Genomic DNA, 22,946 nt, shown 5'->3' on the forward strand with positions numbered 1-22,946 from the left:
CAACTTTTAAGGACATTTTTTTAGACTGCAAAATGTGGATGGCGGACAAGAGACCACCTTCCTCTACGTGGTCCTACTCCAAAACGCATGACCTTGAATATCAAACGCAATTTGAAGAAAGGGAAATAAATTTTTAAAAAAGGAAATAATTTTTTTTAAAAAAACAATGAAACTCCCCAAAAAAATCCGGGTGAAATTCCCCAAGAATTGTGATGATCAACTGATAGCGTGGAATTTATAAGAAAAGGAGATAAACAAAAACAAAAAAAAAAAATGGTTAAATTGTGCTGAGAACTACCCACGCAAGAATTGCGGATTGTTCCTGTAAACTTTTTTTTTAAAAGAAAAAAATAAACTACTATTATTTATTAGTTTTTGTTTTTGCAAACATTGATATCTTTTATGGTAAAAAGAACATGTAGTTCATAATTAAATAGCATGTAGATAGTAGAATCTCCGTTCCTAAAAAAAATATGGGTCATATTGAAAAAAAATATATAATGAAAGAATGCACAGTTTGAATTAAAAGAATATACCAATTTCGAACGGTGAGTTATTTCTTGTTAAACAAATTCATGTTCTTTTGCATTTTGGGTTATGTTCTTTTTAATATTAAGTTATGTTATTTTTATATATATATATATGAAAAGAATATATCTTTGAAAATAGAACAACATACCTTTTAAATTAGAACATACCTTTTGAATTAAAAAGAACATACCTTTTGAATTAAAAAGAACATACCTTTTGAATTATTATTAAATGGTAGGCGGTTTGCTGCTACACAAACTAAGTTCATAATTATTTTAAAAAAAACCAAGGTAATAATGCATTAAATGATAATTAGATATTTCTTTTGCACTTTACGTGCTATGTAGCTTAATGTGGGATATGAAGATAGAACTTTTTTTTGTTAACTGTCACATATGACATCTCCATAAATGTCGCTGAGAAGATTTTTTTAGCTTTCTTAATGTAGGATTTTACAGAAATCTCTCCAACAAATTTATTTAACTTAATGCCCATGCGTTTTGTTTCATTTGTTATACGTTTTGAACATGGAGCATGATGCTCTTGGTGTCTCGAGACCACCTACAAAATTACGTTTTGCAAACCCGTGCTAAGATGAATTTCTTCTGGATTGTCTCGCACATAGTCACTGACCCAGAGGCCCAAAAATATTGAAATTTTTGCTTTCACCAAGATTTGAACCTTGATATCTCATGTGGGAGATAGGAAGGCACACCATTAGACTCAAGGGTCCTTGGTACTTTTAAGAGCATCTGACATCAACTTGAAAGCATATGTATCAATTTTAAAAAATTAAATACGAGTCTCAAGTCTTACAATAGAGACGACGACTTTCTCCCTTGAGATAAGGAAAGTTTCTTTTTTCCTTCTTTATATTAAATAGGGATTGTTTGAAAAAAAATTCACATAATATCGACTACTGATTTTGAGTTGTACCACCTTTTAAATTTTACCATATTTTACATTATAGATGGCTAGAGTTACCACCAAATGTACCATTTCCGTTCAAATGGGCCTCAATGATGGTTTTTTAATATACTATCCCTCTTCCACCTTATTGTTTTATGATTTCCTAATTACAAGTTCAATAATCACTCAGATTTGAGGCATAAATCCTAAGTCTAAGAATAGAAATCTAATTCAGGTAAATGGAATTCTATAGAAAAGTATTTGCATTGGAGGAGGGGAAACCACAAGAGTGAATATGAAGATGCCAGAGCAAAAAAGAAAAATAAAACATCCCAAATTGGATTCATATGTCACTCTGATAGGAAACAGAACATGAAGTCATGAATAAAGTCATTACAAATTTACAATCACGGCTAGACGTGTAAAAACACTGACCTGTTTAAAAATAAACACTGATGTCCAAAGGTAATAAAGGATCTAAATCACCCAAATGAGGACTCTGTCATAGTAGACCTATAATGAAATAGTACTTGCAAGTTACAAACTAAGTTTTTCAAACCTGGTAATTAGAACACTGCCGACCTTTAGTTACCACATATGCGAAAAGTTGAACAATCCTGTGTTTTTACTACAAAGGCAGTGTTCCAATTTTTTGTAGTTACCACAAGTGTCAAACTTATTGGAACAATACATATCTGCAGTTACTACATATTTTGCAATACCACATATGTCAAACATAACATTTTTACTAAATATTAGTAAAAGAAATGGTCGGAAGAGGGGTATATAGATAGTGCAAAAGTCAAAGCGGAATAACTATAAAGAAAAATGGAAGGGAGTAACATATAAGATCATTCAGAACTACGGCTCCGTTTGGTAGGGCGTAAAACATTTTCAGTGAAAATGATTTTCATGGAAAACAATTTACAATGGAAAACGCAATTCCAAAATTAGTTTTCCGTTGTTTGGTTCGATGTAAGAAAAATGATGAAATGAAAGGAAAATGAAAGGGAACGTAAAGAGGTAGTGAGAGGAGTGTACAAGAGAGATAAGGAAAATAGTTTTCCCTTCATTTTGAAAGGAAAATGATTTTCCATCATTGGGAGAGTAATTTTATCCCAAGGGAAAATGATTTTACACTCTTTAGCCAACCAAACAATGTAAAACTGAAAATAGAGGAAAACAGTTTTTCGAAAAAACGTTTTACGCCCTACCAAACGGAGCCTACATGAAAAGATTGAAAGCTTTTCCTTCCTGGTTAGATGAACTTTCAGTGATACAACAATATAGTTTTTCTTCAAAAAAAAAAATTCGAATTCAGAAAACACACAAGCATTTGGGTAAAAATAATAACGGAATATGCTGGAAAAGATTCACAGCCTGTTTGAAAAATCTAAACATCAAACAATATGGTGGTAATTAATTTCTCTAGAACTATAAAGAACTACAAATCAATTATAAAAGTACCTGAATTTAGTGTTTAATATTCATTTCGACTTCTTAAACATTTCTATGAGCTTACATATCTCTTAGAATAGTTTGCTTCCAGGTAGGAGTCCATAGGATTTGCATATTTTCACCAATAAGAGTGCTATAGATAACAATATTTGGTGTCATCTGTTTCTGAAAGAAACCTTGGGATGTGCTTATTGTATCTGTCAAAAGCATTACTGGATATTACAGAAATCGAACATTGGTGTCTAGTAAGTAACAAATAGTAACTACCCTAAAATTGTTTAAGTAATCTTTTCACAGTTAACCAACGATATTGCAGCCAATTCATGATTCAATCAGAAGCATTTTTTGGAATTTCCAGCTACGAAATTGAAGGATAAAGATCACAGAACAGCATTCACCCTACTTTCTTCACAAAGTGGTCTACTAATAAAAGTTTGTACATATAGCAAAGGACAATATCAGAAGCCACTTCCATCTCCAAAAACACTGTCATTGCTTCCCCAAGCTGTGCACTTTTGCATAGGACCCAAGCAATGAAGTGAGAGTGAAGATGTCCAAAGTAAATCCTTAAGATGGAGTTTCCTTGAAGTTCTTATTGGGAGACAATTGTTAAACGTGCATATAAAGTGGCAATATATAAAGCAAAGGCATCCTAGTAAAACAAGGAAACTAAAAGGTACAGCAAGATACCACTCCAATGTAATACTAGATTTAATTAGGCCATCAATAAGAGAATTACACGTTACAACTTAGCATCTATTCGATTGATGAACTTCCGCACTTGGTCCTTTGATGAGTCACTTAAGTTATTAGAAGACAAAAGGTGAATAAGTAATGAGAAAGTGTCAGTATCACCTTTGAATCCCTTGCTAACCATAAGATCACAATAATACGATGCATTTGATAAGTCATTTTTGAGAATATATCCTCTGATAATTGTATTATAAGTACGATCATCGGGTGAGCAACTGTCTTCCTCCATTTTCCTCAACACTTGGATAGCCTCATCCATGAGCCCTTTCTTGCATAAACCTTTTATCATAATTGTGTATATTTTAACATCAGGTTCCAGCCTTTTCAATACAAGATCCAAGAAGAATTTTGCAGCATCTTCAAGTTTCCCAGCCTCACACAAGCTGTCCATTAGGATACCGTATATGACAACAGTAGGCTTAACACCATTATTCTCCATTTCTTCAAGTAATGTCACTGCCTCATCAAGTAAAGCATTTTTGCATAAGCTATGAAGCAATGAAGCATATGTGACAACATTAGGAGTAATTCCATGACCTTGCATATCCTTGAACAATTCACGCACATGTGGGAGTCTATTGGCTTTGCATAGTCCATCAATAAGAGTGGTATAGGTAACAACATTAGGTGTCACCCCATTCTGAAGTATTTCTTGGAACAAGTTGAGGGCCTTGTCAATGGTTCTTGCCTTGCAGTATCCATTAATGATAGTGTTGAAACTTACGATATTAGGCTCACAACCATTCTTGGCCATCAAATCAAGTAGTTTTTCCGCATCCTCCATCTGACCACGCAAACAATAACCATCAAGTAGAGCATTGTAAGTTATGACATTTGGAATCTCACCTCTCTCAATCATGTAGTCTAGAATAGCTTGTGCTTCATCAACATTCCCATCTTTGCAAAACATGTCAACAAGCATGTTGAAGGTGGCAACATCTGGCGCTATGTCACACTCCAACATCTGAGCTAGCATATCTTTAGCCTCTACCTTGGAGCCGGAGTTGTAGAGACCTCTAATTAAGGAGGTATAAGTGATAACGTTGGGTATAATGCCCTCACTTTTCATGGTGGTGAACAGGTCAAGGGCTTCTTTCAACAGCCTATCCTTACAAAGACTATCAATAATGGTGTTATATATGACAAGATCAGGCTCACAAGTTCCCGATTGCATTTTCCTAAGCAAGTGAAGGGCTGCAGCATTGTCACCAATCCGACAAAGGCCTTTGAAAATAGCACCATATGTAACAATATCGGGTTGGAAACCTAGCTTAACAATTTGATCTAGCAATTGAAGAGCTTGAGGAAGCTTATCACAGTGGATAAAGCCATTGATTAAGGTAGTAAAAATAACACAATCACGATCAAAGGGGTAACCAAGCTTAAGTCTTTTGGCGAGAAGAGAGAGGCCGAAATCGACACGGCCCAAATGACAGTAAGAATTGGCGAGAATACCAATAGAGTGCATATTGGGTCGAATACCTGACAATTCAAGGTTTCTGAGTAGAGAGATAATGGTAGAGTGAGGTTGAAGGCGTTTCAATTTGGACATGGCAGTGAAGAGCTGATTGAAATCTATAACAGAAGGAAGAGGGCGCAATGAAGTCATTTGATGAAAGAGAGAAAGGGGGAAATTGAGATTTGAAAACCCTAATTTGCAGTGTTCTCTAACTGATTTGAGAAACAATTGACGATCTTGAATAAAAACATCAGATGCAGTGGAATAATAATAGCGTGAATGAAAATGAAAAGAAGGAAAAGGAGTAATAAGAGTAGTACCACCATTAAAGAAGGCAGCAAAAGCTTTAGAAGTAAACTTGAGCTTCATCGTCATCTTCATTCCTGCAAATCCCCAAGTTAAATTCGTGTGTTTGTTTAGTAGAGATTATTGAGGGAAGAAGTGATTTTGTTATTTGGAAAGTGGAGTTATTCACTCACCATCGCAGTGATCGCTTATCATCAAATGGTTTTCGGCTTTAGCCATTTTTGGACACCGATGCTTAATATTAACCATTTTTTTTAAGGGAAATGCTTAACAATCTAGTTGTTACTTGTTAGGAGTCTTTAGGACCTTTAATCTCAATCCAAAACTTATACTCCTCCGTTTTCTTTTAAATGCAACAAAGGGTATTATTTGTGAGATATAAAATATTCATTTATTGTATTTAAAACGAAATGGAGAAAGTATTATATATAAATATATATTTTTCCTTAAGCTTTCCTATTTCCTTATGCTTATAATTAATTTTTTGTAAACTCTTTTTTTATACAACTTTTAAGGACTTTTTTTTGAACCCCCTTTTGAAAACCGTGGTAAGATGATTTTTCTCTGGATTGTCTCGCATAGAATCACTCACCCATAAGCCCAACAATATTGAAATTTTTACTTCCACCAAAATTTGTTTAATACGGAGGAAGTATATAAATTCACTATTTTCATATTTGTTTAGACGACGATGTCATTTCAACTTAGTATTTTTTTTTTTTTGGCGACACCATTCAGTGCCCTTTGGACTTGACACCTACAAACTTCAATTAAAGAGAGAAAAAAAGACGGCTAGACTTCAAATTTCAAGCGCAAGGAGTAACTGTTGGAGGAGCTCCAACCATAACAAGCACACATGACACAACCCAGCCACACAAACTGTTGAAACCCCACATTTGAATCGTCTTACAACGGTGACGACATCGGAAATTTAGTAATAGTTTGTACTCTATGCACTCTAGCTACAGTTCACATGTATTTCTTACTTTCCGATCTGCTAACTTCAGAAGAATGCAATTGATACTAAATTCTGCTGCAATTTTGAGCTTTCTTTGTATCTACTCAGTAGAGGTGTTTTGTAACTTCAGTTCTATCATTTTCAAGCACAAGTTGAGAAAAAGCACACAATGGCAGATTATTTGACAACATCAACTGGTGCTCTCATTGATTCAGAGAGGAAAAGGAAAAACTATAATGATCGTGAAGCAATGACTGTGCTTGCTACCCCATGACAGTGTCGAGGCAACCAAAATTTGACATCCTGGAAGTGGCTGGAGGCTGGAGCAGCATGTTACTAATGTAGACTTTAAGCATCCACTGCTAGCTTTGAGTCCAGATCAGAGAACTCCATATAGAAGACTTTGAAATGCATATATGAATGCATTACATCATCAACTGCACACATTTCCCTTATGCTATGCATTGATAGTTGCGGAGCACCCACATCGACTGTGCGAATTCCTACACCACTAGCCAGAATGGGACCGATTGTGGAGCCACAAGGCATGTCATTTCGCACCACAAATTCCTACAGATACCCAAAAAATAAATCACATTACTTGAAGACTTCAGAACATCAGAATGAACTAGTTGATGTAAGGCAGAAAACTATAAACCTATAAAAGAACGATAGGGACTGTAGGATATGGTAATAACCACATTCAAGACCCAAACAGTTTTTTTTTTTTGCAAATTTTCCAGAAATTGTTTTTTCTTGTCATGTAAAGATTTGCATTTCCAAGACGACTATAGGGAATTGTTTCGTGTACTATTGCAATCCTAAGCTGTGTTTGATTTAACAGAAAACATTTTGAACTCAACTTATTTTTGTTGGATACTTGGATTAACGGCAGATACATGTCGATGGATATAAGGTTTCAAACTTTATTCTCCTTTCTTTAGTTCTTGGATACAGAAATTAGGGTGAAGCAGAAGATAGAAAAGGAAAGACTGGATGGATTGGAAGAGAGACAGAGGAATACAAGAAAATGGGAAAGAACATGTGGCATACATTCCTTACAGAAGGGAGAAGATTTCCGCCTTCGGCAAAACTATTTCCTAACCTTGCGGAAACTATTACGCCTATATAAGCCAAAGGAAAATGGGCAAATCACTCCTGAAAATGATTTCCTTCAACTCGAGATCATTTGAACTTAATGGGCTACCACATCGTCTAAAAATCATCTCTGATTAGTGACTAAAACAGATCGGTTGTGGACAGAAAAGAGAGATTAAGGAAGGAAGGAGGACAGCTGAGGAAGAACAAGCAGAATATGATTGAATTAATGCTAAATAAGGTGACTGCTCACCAATTACAGCCTCACCAATCTTCGAGAGGAATGGCTTTCTCCTGAGCTACAAACTGCTGATCACTTTCCACAATATTCCACATGCCTTTTCTCTCTCTCTATTATGCTCAACATGTAGAGTTTCTCCCCTAACAATATACATATCTTACTCTCCAAGCTACTTGGACACTGATAGTAATCCATTAACCAAATTACCCCTCCTGCTAAAAGTTGATGCTTAGCAAATCGCTTTCATTTGTCTTTTAAAGTTGAGGCACACAGATTAGAGAACAAATACATAACCTTAAAGACTGGCAAAGTACTATGTAGTTTCATACCTAGATTTAGATAATAAAAGCAAGTATGGACTTGAACACATAAAATTGAGCTCAGACCTGGACAGGAAGATTGTGTTTAAGTGCTATTTCCTTGAATATGAAAGAAGTTACAGCATTTGTTGCATAACGTTGATTGGCATTGTGCTTGATAACCAATCCCCCATGCAGCTTGGGCTGATGATTCTCTTCATGTTTGTCCTGATAAATTATATAAATTCATCAATAATGCAGGTGAAGTTTCAAGGGGGATGACACGTAGCAAAATATGTGAAAGCCAAAACAAAGCATACAATAGCCCACCATGTAGTTAGGATGTAACGCATGAGCCATGTCCGCTGATACGAAAAAGCTTTTCTGCACAACTTTTTCAAGCATCTGAACAATCATAGAGAAAAGAGTGAGATGCCTATGCACATGCAGAAGCAAAGAAATGAAAAAAAGAAGTTCCAACATCAACATCTTATCCCGTATCAGTACAATATCCTTTTTAATATAATGTACCACATCTGTTCACTATAATTTTAAGCATGCGCAAGAACTTTCTAGAAACTAATCCACACACACACACACACACAAAAATTTTTTTTAAGAAAGCAACAAAGTACATAGTTATTATGAAGTTCAATTAACACCTTAACATTTGAGCAAAAGGCATTAGTGACTCTGGATATAGCGTCCAACATGACAGGAGATCCAGCTCCTTGGGCTGAATTAGATCCAATTTCTTCATGATCAAAAAGTGCCACCATTCTGACACCAACTTCATCATCAAGACTACCCTCAGTGGATGTAGCATCTATTAATGCCTGAATGAACACCAAAATTTTAGGGAATGAAAGCTAGAAGACCAAGTAATCATCACAAGTTGTTTCATCCCCCAAGGAAAACAAGGGGAATTAAAATATAATAGAAGCATATCTAACAAAATCATGAATAAAAATCAATCATTCTCAGATGATTTTTCGTTTCTTTCAAATTCTCTCTTGGTGACAAAATGTGAACAAAAACTTAGCACATAGGGAATTCAATTAAATTTAAGAAAACCGTACCACATAATAAAGTCAAAAGACAAGGAACCATGGAAATATATGAATGGCCATTGAGTCACTATACCTCATTCATCTAGTTCCATACTTTTCTCTTGCTTTACGAATTGTATTTTACTTCTTGCTGATCTTCTATTTGATTAATTTTATGCTATCTATATTAGGTCTTCGCATAACTATAAAATATCAGCATGTTATTCACGTTCTAATATAATTATGTTTTTTCTATTTAGAAAATCATAGAGATTCCTGTAGAACTGTTGACTTGATCGGGGTAGATGTGGAAAATAATTCCATCTCATTGTCCTCTATCCCCCCCCCCCCCCCCGTTTCATATAAGCCATGTATGATTTGAATTCAAAAAATGCAGTTACTTTATCATAACAGATGACCAGAGCCACTCTCTTTCTTTCTTCATTCTTTCTCCTCTGCTTTCCACATCTCTTGAGCTCTCCTCTCTTCCATTTCTCTTCCCCTCTACAGCTCGCCAATGTGCAATTCGCAAACCTTTGATCAATCATTTATACTTTCTCTGTTCTTTTCAAGTGCAACGTTTTGACTTTTCACGGTTGCCAAAACTTTGATCATTGTATCTTTAATACTTACAATAGTTATAATTATAAAAAGTCAAATAATACGAAAGTATATACATTCAACTAATCCAAAGTTTTAAAGCTAAAGTGTTGTGATTGTACTATTTCTATTGGTAGGAATTAGGATAGAGGTAATCAGAAGCCAAACCTTCAAAGAACAAAATGACATTGAAAGATTATCAAGCCTTCCTGAAAAGACAAACTCCTTGAGTGCACCAGCTATAATGCTCGGTTGAGTATCACATGCTTGCAACTCAAAATCACATATATGATCAGGTTCACAGCCAATCTCCTTCGCTAGAAGCTGGTAAAATATGATAAAGTAGAAGCAAGTCAGCATACATCAAGTTATCCAGAAGATAATCCTGAGAACAATGAGAATAGAGGAATTTTAGAGAAGAAAAGCCCAAAACCTTAAGCAAAAGGGAATGATGTTTCTGATTCTTGGTTTTCAAATCGTCAGTAGATTTCTTTGCCTCAGTCTGATCCCCATTATTAATTGAATCGATTTCATTAACAGTCCTATTGAGCTCTTCCTGAATATTTTGTACAGGAATTTTATAAGAGAAATACCAAGCGAAAGGACAGCTTTGTTCATTGCCAGAGAAAGAATCATATGAAAGTGAAAGGTGCACAAACAAAAGATCTAAAAGAAGAAAGAAAAATAGAGCTGCTCTTGCCAGGTGATGTATAAATCAATAATAATTATAATACTTACTTTGTGCAGATTCAAAAGGATTACATAATCTTTGGTCTCATCTAACAAAGAATTTATTTTATCAAATGATCTAAAAGGAAACAACGTCTAATGAGCACTAGCACTGACAAGATTATGAACACTAGCTGATATGTACGGATACAATCATCACTCAATTAGACAAAACCAAGGAGATTCAAATTTGGAGGATCCATATTGCGTGAATTAGCTTCACTCACTAACACAAATAATCTATCTAAATCAGGTTTTGACTCACCTAACATACAGGTCATTCGTTTGACTTGCACTCACCAAATCAAATAGCTTTAAGTCACACTCACAGCAAAAGAAATATGGAAAACTCCAATTCATAGATCGACATAACATGTGAAGAAACTACAGCCCTAAGATCCAATTAATGATAAAAAAAAATTATGCTGAACTCATAGTTCTATTACATTATATCTTATATCAACTTGTAGTAAAACAACTAAAACATCCAATCAGTCAACAGCTAGCTGTAGGAAAGCAAATCGAAACCAAGTACAATTCATAAAAAAGTGAAACTTATAGAATTTCTAATCTTGCATCAACAACCTTAATTAATCAAGAAGCAAGAGACCCAACTAAACCCCCTATCTTATCTACTTATGCTAGGAGGCGTTCAAGGACAGCAGGTTAAAGAAGATTTTGCTGATGTCAGATAAGTTATGGAGCAAGGGATGAATTGTAATTAGTACTGGAGGCCGCAAGTGGTGAAGGCAGTAGATTGAGGAGCAAGCTAGTTGAGAGTAAAAATAGAAGATTGAAGGAGAGAAATGATCACCAAGATATTTGTAAAAAAAAAAAAGTTTTTGGCCCAGAAAGCACTCACCTCTGGAATGTCAGTAGGCTTGTATCAGTTAGACGATAGGATTTTAATTAAGTACTAGCAAAAGCTACATCTTTGAAAATACATTTGTTTTTTTTTGCTTGCTTGCTCTTGTTTCGTCCAATAGAAATGGGAGGCGAGTAAAAAGTACATTCACGATGTATCAATTGTTGACCACACTGATCTTATTAAATATAAGCATATCCGCATCTCTTTTTTTTATTTTCACCTTAAAATGTAGTTAGTCCCTACTCCTAGCACAATAACTCCATGAAATCGTATTAAGGCCTTTGATTATACATCAGTAGGAGTGAAGAAAAATGTTTATAAGTTTCCCAACAGTAACTATTATTGAGAAATCAACCAAATAAATCACTATATAAAATCCAGGTAGAATGAGAAACTTCAAGACTAATGGACGATTCCTAATGCCTATCCTTAGAAAATGAACTCAAGCCAAACCAGATGTCCCTTTTACATCAAGAAGAGAGACCAGATATATATCGCCTATCATAGGGTTTTATTGAGACATAGCTAATATATATTGATATACATCATCGATTTCTCATATGTCACGTTCTTTTCTACATGAAATATGTCAGCTTGGAGTATCCTTTTCATTTTTATTCCTAAAAAGAACTTCGTAGACCATAGTATAAATTGAGAAAACACGTCATATGTAACTTTATAAGATACACCCAAGGGTCAACAGAGATGATTTGATCACACTACAACCTTTACTGATGTCGCCAAGACAGGAGCAAGATGACTTTGTGTATTTGGCTTGAACCCATCATTAACACCCCTGTTCAAATACAGGTCATTAACATTAGGGACCACTAATTGAATGAGGAAGAAAGAAAGGAACCTCGCGCTGAAAGATCCTTTACGATAAGACATATGGAGAGGTACAAAATGTAGTGCATTCATCAAGACATAACCTGTCTAAGTGAATAGCTAAGGTAGGAATTCGCATTATAGGATCTTGAATCCTGACAAGCCGATGAGAGTATGAAGGCGAACCATCTTGCACTTGTTTGACCACCACACGTCCGGCAACTGCCAAGTCCCGGTCGAACCATGTGTGCCACAATCCACCTCCATATGTTTGGACACCAACCTCTAGATAACCTCCTTTAGTTACCTAGCAAAGAAATAAATGCTTTACTGTGAAAAATATGTTCACATATTTCCTCCCCCTAAATTTACTCCAAATAATAGTGTGATTACCTTGGATACTGGCTTCAGTTTCAAGCAAGGGCTGTCTGTATGAGCACCAACTATATGGAATCCATTACCAGCAACATACCTATTTGAATTTTTCAAACATCAGATTTCCTTTCACAGAAAGATAAATGATTATAATCTGAAGGAAAGGTTACATAATCCTAAAGATATTTAGAAAGCTGAATATACACTATTTAAGAAATATTACATATATATACACATATATAATTTAGATGTTATACTTAATTCATAATCTTTCATTTACATCCTGCAGCCGTGCCACCCTCCCTCCCCCACCAGGTGGATTTGGGTGCAAACCCACCCAATTGGTGGGCCTTGGGATAAGAGTAATGTTGGGACTTGAAAGGGTAGCTACTCAGACAGAAATAATACTCATTCATATATGAAGTTGGGTCCCATGAAATTCAAATTTTGTTGCGGAGATCTCACCACTTCGGCTCCCATCATAAGATCAAGCCATCGCATAATCTCAATCAATCAACCAATGCGAGTACCTAGTTTTTTCTAAGGCCTAATAGATCTAATCTACTTATCAATAGCACTTAATGAGCCCTTCAATTGCAAAGCTTAGTGGAGAGCACAAATTATCATTTGGCCACAAATATAGGAGAAAGACAGAAAGATCCTAATCTAAATCTTCATGTGGCATTAACCACATTTATAAACCCCAATAAGCAAGAGAATCATCCTAATCACAAACTTCAAGTGTCACTACCCGCATTTATAAACCCCTCCAAAAAATAAGGAGAGCAGGTGACAAGTTCATCAAATTCTTTTAACTAAATGGAAACTAGAAAGCCTTAAAAGCATACTTTTTACCAATGGCGAAAGCAACAATTGTGGAGTAATTTCTAGTAAAGAAATATTTCTTTCCAGCTTGTAAACTCCAATCTTCCCTCTCGGAAAGTTGTTCAAATCCAGCGTCCTTCAAACGTCTCTTAGCTTCATCTGAGATTAAGCATCAACGAGTAAGCTGGTATACACACATGTCATAATATAAACTGAAAAATGATCAGAAATTATAAAATTTACCAACGGCATGGAAAGCAGTTGGAGAAGCATTCAGAAAATCTATGAGATCAGAAGCAACTGAATTTGCATCATGCTGCTTTGCCATGTTCTCTACTTCCTTTTCCCGTTTGACAATCGCGCACACACTCCCTTCTAAGGACTCTCCCAATCTATTAAGACTGAATTGACACAAACCATTGTAAAAAAATGAAACAATGTAATGTCATACATCTCATAACCTATATTACAAATTTACAATTCGTTCAATTTTATAAAAAAAACTAACAATTCAATCACTTCATAAGAAAAAAAAAACCTTCATTCGTAGAGATAAAGTTAGCAAAACAATCCAACTATATTCATTACATACTAGTGATATTATTTAAGTTATAATCTACTAATACCAGTCAAAAATTTAGCATATACAGGCATCATTTACTGATTCACCAAAGAGAAGCAAATAACATAAACTAGTGAAATCGAAATCAACATACTTCAATTCGCACAACATAAATATCAGAAACTACTGTCTTTATGTAGTTGAGAAATTAAAGTCACAACTCAAAATATCATGATTCAATTGAACTATTTAACTCACTCAAATGCAATTTACATATAGAAAACTCCGGAATCTAAAATCAAATAATAAATTAAACAATTTCGAAAGTACCTCGTTGATTAATTTAGTTGAATATTACAAAAAATTACAACTTTAGAGATCAAAATGATCAAAGAGACTGAATGATTTGGGGAGGTTCTCGGGTTTCCACCTTCCGGAGAGCGAGGGGGGTAGAGTTGGGGCACTTTTGCTTCAGTGAAGAGGGATGAGGTTTTATACGCATTAGAACTTTAGAAGGGTGTTCAAATTAAAGCAAAATGACTCGCGAGCTACTCGAGATCGATTTGATCGCGATTTAGTTGAGCACGTATTGAAGTCGCGAATCAATATTGGCGAGTCAAGTTGGAAAATTCTAAAAACAGAAATTAAATATAACTTAAAAAAGATGTCGATTTAAGAAATTTAGATTTTAGACAACAGTAAACAATTGGTGTAATCATTTCAAGGAACAGAAAAAATAGTAAGTAGACTAATAAGGAACAACCCAAAAAAGAAAAGTAGGTAAACGGTTAAATATCAAAGAGAGTATATAATACTCCCTCCGTCCCAAAATATAGTTCCCATTTCCATTTTGGGTGTCCCAAAATATAGTTCCCATTTCCATATTTAGTTTCACATTTTTCCGTAATTTGTCTAGAAAAACCGTGTCCCATCATTTATTTTCTTCTTGAAATTTGTTTTTTCCTTTGTTTATTCAACCAAAATGTTACAATTAATGCTCTTCACCAATTATCTCCATTCTCTCTCCTAAAATCATCTTTTCCCATACAACATTTATTTAAATAAACAAAAAATCTTTACTATCCCAACTTGCATAAATTACCGTGAAAAAAAGAAAATGGGAACTATATTTTGGGACGGAGGGAGTACATTTTATCAAATGCAAAATCCTAAAATCTAACATATAATGTACCCTAAAGGTGTTAATGACATAACTTGTGAGATACTCGAGATTGATTCAGTCAAAACTTGATGTAGCCCAAGCTTGGTGAAAGACTTGGTTAGACTCAACTACAAGGGGGCTCGAGTCAGCCTCAGCTCAATTTAAAATGCTAACGTTTTGTGTCAAATCAAAAATTGAACTCGACTCACATTATTTATACCCTTATACGCATCTATCTAGTAGAGTCCAATTTGATTTGATCATTTTCGATTAGGATCATATCAATCATAAAAGCGTCAAAATGGTACTAACCTGACTAATTGATGAGTATACCCTTTACCATATGATTTTAGTCCTATCAAAGAAACGATGTCATGTGACACTCTTCTCAAACTTCTAATACATATGTTCATAATCTCAATCAAAAGTATATATTAACAATTTGTAGTTACTAAGATTTGAGAGTTCAACTACTAATCTGATACAGTTTCAATGCTTAATGTTTCAAAGTAAAACATAATAAAGTCTCATAATTTTATGTAACTATAAATATATGTAGCCAAGCTTTTTGATCTTTAACCCTTTTATTAAGTAATAACATTTGCTTATCCAAATTCCATTGAAATTGTTATTTTTATCCCCAATTTCTTAGGATTTTTAAAAATAACTTATCATGTCATCCATTTTCCAATTTCGTACTAGACATAATATTATGAAAAGCTGATAGAATCAATTATGAAAATTTATGAATAATATATTTGATAATTTTAACTGGCCTGAGGAATCGCCCAAGGTAAATACTAATCTATGTCTATATCTAAAAATCAAGACAAATAAATTCATCTTGCCACATGTACCCCCTCCCTATCAAACAAATAAAACAAAGTAATCAACAAAAATATATATGTGAAGACTCGAAAATACAACACTCCATTGAAATATTATGAACACACTAATTAACCAACTATGTACAATCTCAATTTGGTTTTTAAGGGAAGAAAAAAGTATAACATACATTTAAGAAAAGCATTTAAAAATATGGTAACTTACATCCCACAACATACCCCACAATTATTGAGGAGATCCACCGTAACATCCAATCATCTCGGAAGTGATGACCAACAATACTTGGGTTATATTTACTTGATTTGTATACTCAACTATAATAACTCATAGTCCCTCTTCTTGAATTTATTATTGAGTATAGATATCAAAGTTCCTTAATTAAGTGAGTGTCATTTTCCGTATCAATAGGGTAATCGATGTTTTGATCATATAACTCATTTTTTGTACTACTCTCAAATGTTGATTTAAAACTTCAAAGTTATATTGGTAACTCATTTAGAATATCGCCCGAGCTAACAACTAATTTACATCTATAAAATGAAGTTTTCTCACAATTGATATTAATAGTCCTTGTGTTCTCCAATAGGCTGACAGTTCACTAAAAAAATACTAATGAACATGAAATTGCTAAATGAATTTGCTATAGATCGAAGGAGTTAGAGTGAAGACTTTTTTAAAAAAAAGAAAAAATAATTTAGCGATCTTTTTGTTGCCTCCATTCCTCCAATATAAATGAAGTTTCACGAGAATGAACTGTCTCTAAAATATTGATTTGAAGGTATGACTTGTTAAGTTTGGTGCCTTGAACTCGTCAAAATCGGTTTTTGCAGGCTCGTCCGATCGGGCGTTCGTCGCGAATTGCGACCGGGTGAACGTCTCCCGATCGGGCCCGCGACGTCATAAGCTTGAGGAATTTGATCACCCGACCCGATCGGACGACTTAGCTTTTATGCGATTTTGACTATTTTCGTTTTGGTTTATATTTTAGGGTTTTGTACGAGGTTACTTATGTTATAAAAAGCTTCCTTGATGTTCATTATTAGATAACAACTTATAAACACTTTTAGCCTCTAGAATTTAGGACTCCTTGTATCATTCTCTCTGGTTTTTTTCTCCATTATAGTGAAGAAGCTCTAATCTCCCACCAGTGGACGTAGGTATATTTTGAATGAACCACGTAAATCTAGGGCTGGCAAAAACTGACCCAACCTGATAACCCGACCTGAAAATTCCGGGTTTGGGTTGAGATTTTCGACCTGAAAAAAAAATGGGTCGACCCAACCCGACCTGAAAATATAATGGGTTAGGTTCGGGTTGACCTTTTTAACCTGAAAATAACCCGAAATGACCTGATTTAAAAATAACTTATATTATTTTAGGTTAGCCCTTAGCCGGTTAGGTTATAATATTGGTCCAAGCCCAACTCACTTCAACCTGAAAATTTCGGCTTTGAATGTTGAATCTTAAACATGTTACATGTACATTAGCTTTTTGAATTAAGTTGGCAGTTTTTTTATCATTGGATATTTAGATTTTTATTTCAGGTCATTTTGGGTCGGTTTCGGGTCAACCCGAAAAATATAAGGTCGGGTTTGGTTGGGATTTTCAACCTGAAATATAAATCAGGTCGGGTTTGGGTCAGGGGTAAGTGACCTGAAATACAAATCAGGTCAACCTGAAACTGACCCAACCCGACCTGATTGCCAGCCCTACGTAAATCCTTGTGTTCTTTGTTTGTTCTTTTTTATTGTTTTTCTCATCATTATTATTTCATTGATTTTGTTCTACATTAATCAAATTACAACACCCTGTTTTTTAAAATGACTAAATCATCACAAAGTAATAAGGTATAATTGGAAAAAAACTAAACAATTTAAAGGTATTATGTGGTTTTAAAAAAAAAGTTTGGATACAAAGTAGAAATTGAGGAAAGGTAAGGATATAACGAAAAACCCCAACATCTTTTATTCTTGGAAAAAAACATGGTGTGGAAGTAAGCACGAGGATAAGCGAGGATAAGTGTTGGCGTTGGCAATCTGACAGAATCGAAATCAATATACCAGGAATATGAAGTTATGAAAGGAAACACAAAATTGACACAAACCTAATTTCTCCAAACCATGTCATGGCTCAAAGTTGATGTTGAGTGTTGACAGTACCATTTACTCCAAATTACATAAATAAGGTGCACCATTATCTAAAAAGATATCGTTAATTAACTCAAAAAGCAACTATTTTAGGGCATATATCGATTTTCGAGGCATTGAGAGTATTTTACATTATGAGGAAAACAAGATAGAACGCTGTTATTATTTTTAGTTATCAATTAATAACTTAGTTTCTTATACCAACAATTATTTATAGAAATATACATTCTCTGTTTCCAAATAAGTGCCCTAATTTGACTTTTACGCTGGCAATGTACAACGCAACACTGACCATTAACTTTCGTTTTAATACACATGTAAAAGGATATGTCAAATTAAGATGTGTGAATATAATAATTAATGTAAAAGTCAAAGTATTACACATATATAAAAAAAAGAATTTAATAAGAAAGTATATTCGAGTAGGAAAATGGCAAGTAGTTTACTTCATGAGTAGCTTCACAATCTTGTTCTTTCATTGCTTAGGTCTAGGAAGTATAATGAGAGCAAAGATGGAATGAATGGTGACTACAACGAAGAAACATTCGCAACGACATAGAATTAAAGACAACTATCTCACTAAATCATTCACTGATTCACCAAAGATAAGCAAATTAAATAACAGAAACTATTGAAAAAATGAGATCAACATACTTCGTTTCGAACAAGATAAACATCACAAGCTATAGTTTTTTGTAGTTCACAAATTAAAGTCACATCTCAATAGGTCATGATTTACCTGAACTATTAAACTCATTCAAATACAACTTACATATAGAAAAATCTTGAAACTAAAGGCAAATAAATAAAGTACACAATCAGGAAGTACCTTGTTAAGTAACACCACAATTGACAACTTCAAGTAAATGGGAATTAGTTCACTTCATAATCAGCAACACAAGTTTATTCTTTCATTGCTTAGGAGTTAGGACTAGCTCGGAAGTATAATGGGAGCAAATATGGAATGGTGACTACAACGAATGTGACAACAACGGAAATAAAGACAACTATAGACAAGTACGTGCGTACACATAGAAAGTACTATGTTCATTCAATAATCATATTATACAGATTGAATTTTTTGTTACTTACAATAAGAATGACGGCTTTAACAGTACATTTGAGTGCATATAATTAATAGAAATTGTAAATAACAGCTACTAAAGCAACAGAGGAGAAACAAAGGAACCAATCCATGGAATTACTGTATGATAGCGATTAAGATTTATCGGTAACTGGATAAATTGAGCTTCTTGAAATCTTGACTATGTAAGTCCAGACGACAAAACTTCTCTCGATGACTCCCTAGCACGACAAGAATTTCCCTTCTGTCCTGTGAATAAGCACAAGGCATTATTTGGATATTTTTATAGTGAACCAATATAGTCCATGATTGTTTTACACCGAATTCCTTCATAACCCATATCTCTCCTGTATAGGTTACCAAATGCAAACAACCCCTTAAATCAATTAACCTCAATCCATATGGCACAGGCAGTGGAACTTCATGAAACTTTTCTCTTCCAAGATCAAACATTATTATAGAATTTGACCTAGTTATCCAATTCAATGCATTATTAGAATAAATCATAGTATAATTTTCAGTTAGTGGATGAGGATAATCACACTCACTCACGTTGCTAGTATTAGTTTCCATGAATTGTTCTTCAAGCTGTAAAGTGTTATGGAAGCCTCTTGAGGTAACAAGCATAAAATCTTATAATCATGAGTTGTGCTATCATAGCCAAACCCACTAACAATAAGCCTCGGACTTAAAGGTTGGCATGGAGTTGTGAGTTTGAAGGCGTGTGTGATCGGGTTGTAAACTGAAAACAACACTGTTGTTGCCTTGCTTACTTGAAGATAATCCAAATGTTTGAAGCAAAGTAAGCCATTGCACGAACCAATAAGTTGAGAAGGATAAAAAATTGGATCAAGATGAGAGTCATAATGAATTGGCTTCATCTTTATTTTCTCAGGACACTGAAAATCAACGTATATCATACTATTACCTGAAAGATTGTGGAAAGCTTAACCTTCTCATTAATAATTCAAGTATTTATACAGCATAATGAATAAACGTAATGCTATCTAAAAGATAAGTATACAAGAGATAAGATAAGTATAAAGAGATAAAAACTATCTATAAGGAATCTACTAACAACCTTATACAACAGAATATAAAGATAAGTTAGACTTAGTCTAACTCTTATCTCTAATATGCCCCCTCAAGATGGGCGGTCGATCAACAAGACCAATCTTGGACAGAAGAATATCCAAGCGAGGTCGAGACAGAGGCTTGGTTAGAAAGTCCGCAAGCTGATCACCAGTGGGAACATGGGTAACTCGAAGAGATCGAGCCACCTTGCACTTGCTCACGGATGAAATGAAACGCAATGGCTAAATGTTTCATCTTAGAATGGAAAACCGGATTAGCGCTTAAGTGTGTGGCACTTAAGTTATCACAATAGATGACCGGGGAGGCAGTGAGCTGAACACCAAGTTCTTGTAAAAGATTACGGATGCCCATAACTTCAGCAGTGGTGGAAGCAACAGCACGGTATTCGGCTTCGGTAGAGGAGCGCGCAATAGATTTCTGTTTCTTGGAGCACCAGGTAAGTGGAGTGCGACCAAGAAAGACAACATGACCCATAGTAGAAATGTAATCATCCTTGTCGCCTGCCCAATCTGCGTCAGAGAATGCATGAAGGGAGAGTGGTGAGTCACGGAAAATGGTGATGCCCTTGTCCAAGGTGCCACATAGATACCGCAGGAGTCGTTTGAGTGCAAGCCAATGATCGGAAGTCGGTTTGTGCATGTATTGAGACAAGCGGTTGACAGCGAAAGCAACATCGGGCCGAGTCAGCGTGAGGTACTGTAACCCACCCAAGGCTGCCCTATAATCAGTAGGGGCATCAAGAGCTGGACCGGCAGCTTGAAGGGATTGAGTAACGACCAAAGGAGTGGGAGCGGGCCGAGCTTCAAGCATACCAAACCGAGCAAGGAGATCCAATATATACTTCCGCTGACTTAAAAATAAACCCGACGCGGTAGGAATAACCTCAACACCCAAGAAGTAGGAAAGCGAACCAAGGTCTTTGAGTGCAAACCGGTGAGCAAGGTGGGTGACGAACTGAGTGATGGCGGTGGAGTTGGGACCCGTAATGATGATGTCGTCGACATAAACAATCAAATAAATTGAGTGAGCCGAGAGAATAAATAAGGAGGTGTCCGATACTGCACGTGTGAAGCCAAGACCCAGTAGAAAAGTTGTGAGTTCCGTATACCAAGCCCGGGGGGCCTGTTTCAAGCCATAGATAGCCTTCTTAAGGCGACATACATGCTGAGGGAGATTCGGATCAACATAGCCTGGGGGTTGAGACATGAAAACCTCCTCATGAAGGGTGCCCTGCAAAAACGCATTGTTAATGTCAAGTTGGCGCAGATGCCAACGGTTGGTCACGGCAAGAGCAAGAAGAGTGCGGATGGTAGTGGGGCGCACAACAGGACTGAAAGTTTCAGTATAATCAATCCCGGGGCGTTGTTGAAACCCTTTGGCCACGAGCCGAGCTTTGTACCTGTCAAGAGAGCCATCAGAGTTATACTTAATACGATAAACCCATTTACATTTGACCAAGTTGCGGGAGGGGTTTGGCGGAACAAGTTCCCAAGTGCCAAGTTTCGTTAGAGCCTCGATTTCCGAGTCCATGGCAGACTTCCAGTGAGGGTCACGGGAGGCTTGGGTGACAGTGGTGGGTTCGGTTGGGCGAGAGCTAGTGGTAGTGAGGTTGGCATATTTCGGGTTCGGCTTGTGAATGTTATTTTTGGAGCGAGTGATAATGCCAAGTGGGGGTGAAGACAGAGCCGGGGCTGGGGTGCCAAGGATTGGCAGCGGAAGTGGGCACCAGGCATCCGGGGAAGAAGAGTGCGGAAGCGGAGAGGTAGAAGTGAGAGAGGGATACGGAAATTCGGTTTCAATGAACCGAACATGACGAGAAGTGTAGATGCGGCCAGTGGTGGGATTAAGGCAGTGATAGGCGCTCTGTGTTTTGGAGTAGCCAATAAAGATGCACGGGGTAGATTTTGGGTCAAGTTTGTGTTTGGTGTAGGGTTTGAGCCACGGATAACAGAGACATCCGAAGCAGCGGAGTTTGAGATAATTGGGTGGGGAGCCAAAAAGGCAGTGGTAGGGAGATTTGCCATGTAGGGTGGGTGTGGGGAGCCTATTGATCAAATAGGTGGCGGTGGTAAAGGCGGAAGTCCAGAAGGAGAGGGGAAGGTGGGCATGGGTGAGAAGGGAGAGGCCAGTTTCAACTATGTGGCGGTGACGGCGTTCAGCATATATAGCCGTTATGTTCAGGAGAATGAGGTGGAGAAGTAAGATGTTGAACGCCATTGATAGTAAGAAAATGAAAGAGAGCATCATACTCCCCACCATTGTCAGAGTAGAGTGTTTTTAGTGTTTTGTCAAAATATTTTTCTACTAAGGCCTTGAAGCGAATGAAAACATCCTTAGTGTCAGATTTGCGTTTGAGAGGATAAAGCCAAATATATTTGGTAAAGTGATCGACAAAAATGACATAATATTTGAAGCCATCATGAGAGGGAATGGGGGATGTCCATAAATCAGTGTAAACAACTTCAAGAGGTGATGTAGAAATGATAGTAGATTGACAAAAAGGAAGTTTGTGACTTTTATTACATTGGCAAGCATTGCAAGAAAAATTGGAATAGCTAGTAACATCAAGATTAAACTGAGAAACAAGTTGTTTGAAGATGGCCAAGGATGGGTGCCCTAGACGATGATGCCAGTCAAGAACATGAGTTTTGAGAGAGGAGTAGGCGCGGATGGGAGTTGAGGAAGAAAGCTCATAGACCCCGTGTTTAGCTGGACCCCGGAAGAGAGGTGTGCCCGTTAGTCGATCCTTCAGAAGAAAAGAATT

General features: G+C 36.0%; 2 protein-coding genes across 3 annotated transcripts; both read right to left on the minus strand.

The window, feature by feature from the left end:
* Positions 1 to 3,319: 3,319 nt before the first annotated feature.
* On the minus strand, positions 3,320 to 6,038 carry LOC104890803 (putative pentatricopeptide repeat-containing protein At1g12700, mitochondrial). Of its 2 annotated transcripts, XM_057394364.1 has the most exons (3): positions 5,590 to 6,038; positions 5,431 to 5,493; positions 3,320 to 5,226 (listed from the first exon to the last, which is right to left on the minus strand). In XM_057394364.1, the coding sequence occupies exons 1-3, from the start codon at positions 5,663 to 5,665 to the stop codon at positions 3,641 to 3,643; spliced, it is 1,725 nt and encodes a 574-aa protein (XP_057250347.1). In that variant the 5' UTR covers positions 5,666 to 6,038; the 3' UTR covers positions 3,320 to 3,640. The 2 variants fall into 2 exon arrangements, with proteins under 2 accessions (XP_057250347.1, XP_048497700.1); XM_048641743.1 differs by having other exon boundaries at positions 3,320 to 5,493.
* Positions 6,039 to 6,186: 148 nt separating this feature from the next.
* On the minus strand, positions 6,187 to 14,406 carry LOC104890802 (probable aspartyl aminopeptidase). Its single transcript, XM_010676394.4, has 12 exons — positions 14,179 to 14,406; positions 13,530 to 13,687; positions 13,310 to 13,445; positions 12,480 to 12,558; positions 12,191 to 12,393; positions 11,985 to 12,054; positions 10,095 to 10,217; positions 9,830 to 9,985; positions 8,675 to 8,848; positions 8,343 to 8,417; positions 8,100 to 8,240; positions 6,187 to 6,944 (listed from the first exon to the last, which is right to left on the minus strand). Exons 2-12 carry the CDS (start codon positions 13,612 to 13,614, stop codon positions 6,723 to 6,725), a joined length of 1,464 nt encoding a protein of 487 aa, XP_010674696.2. The 5' UTR covers positions 13,615 to 13,687; positions 14,179 to 14,406; the 3' UTR covers positions 6,187 to 6,722.
* Positions 14,407 to 22,946: the final 8,540 nt, after the last annotated feature.

The sequence above is a fragment of the Beta vulgaris genome, chromosome 4, assembly GCF_026745355.1.
Source record: "Beta vulgaris subsp. vulgaris cultivar EL10 chromosome 4, EL10.2, whole genome shotgun sequence".
Lineage (NCBI taxonomy): Eukaryota > Viridiplantae > Streptophyta > Magnoliopsida > Caryophyllales > Amaranthaceae > Beta > Beta vulgaris.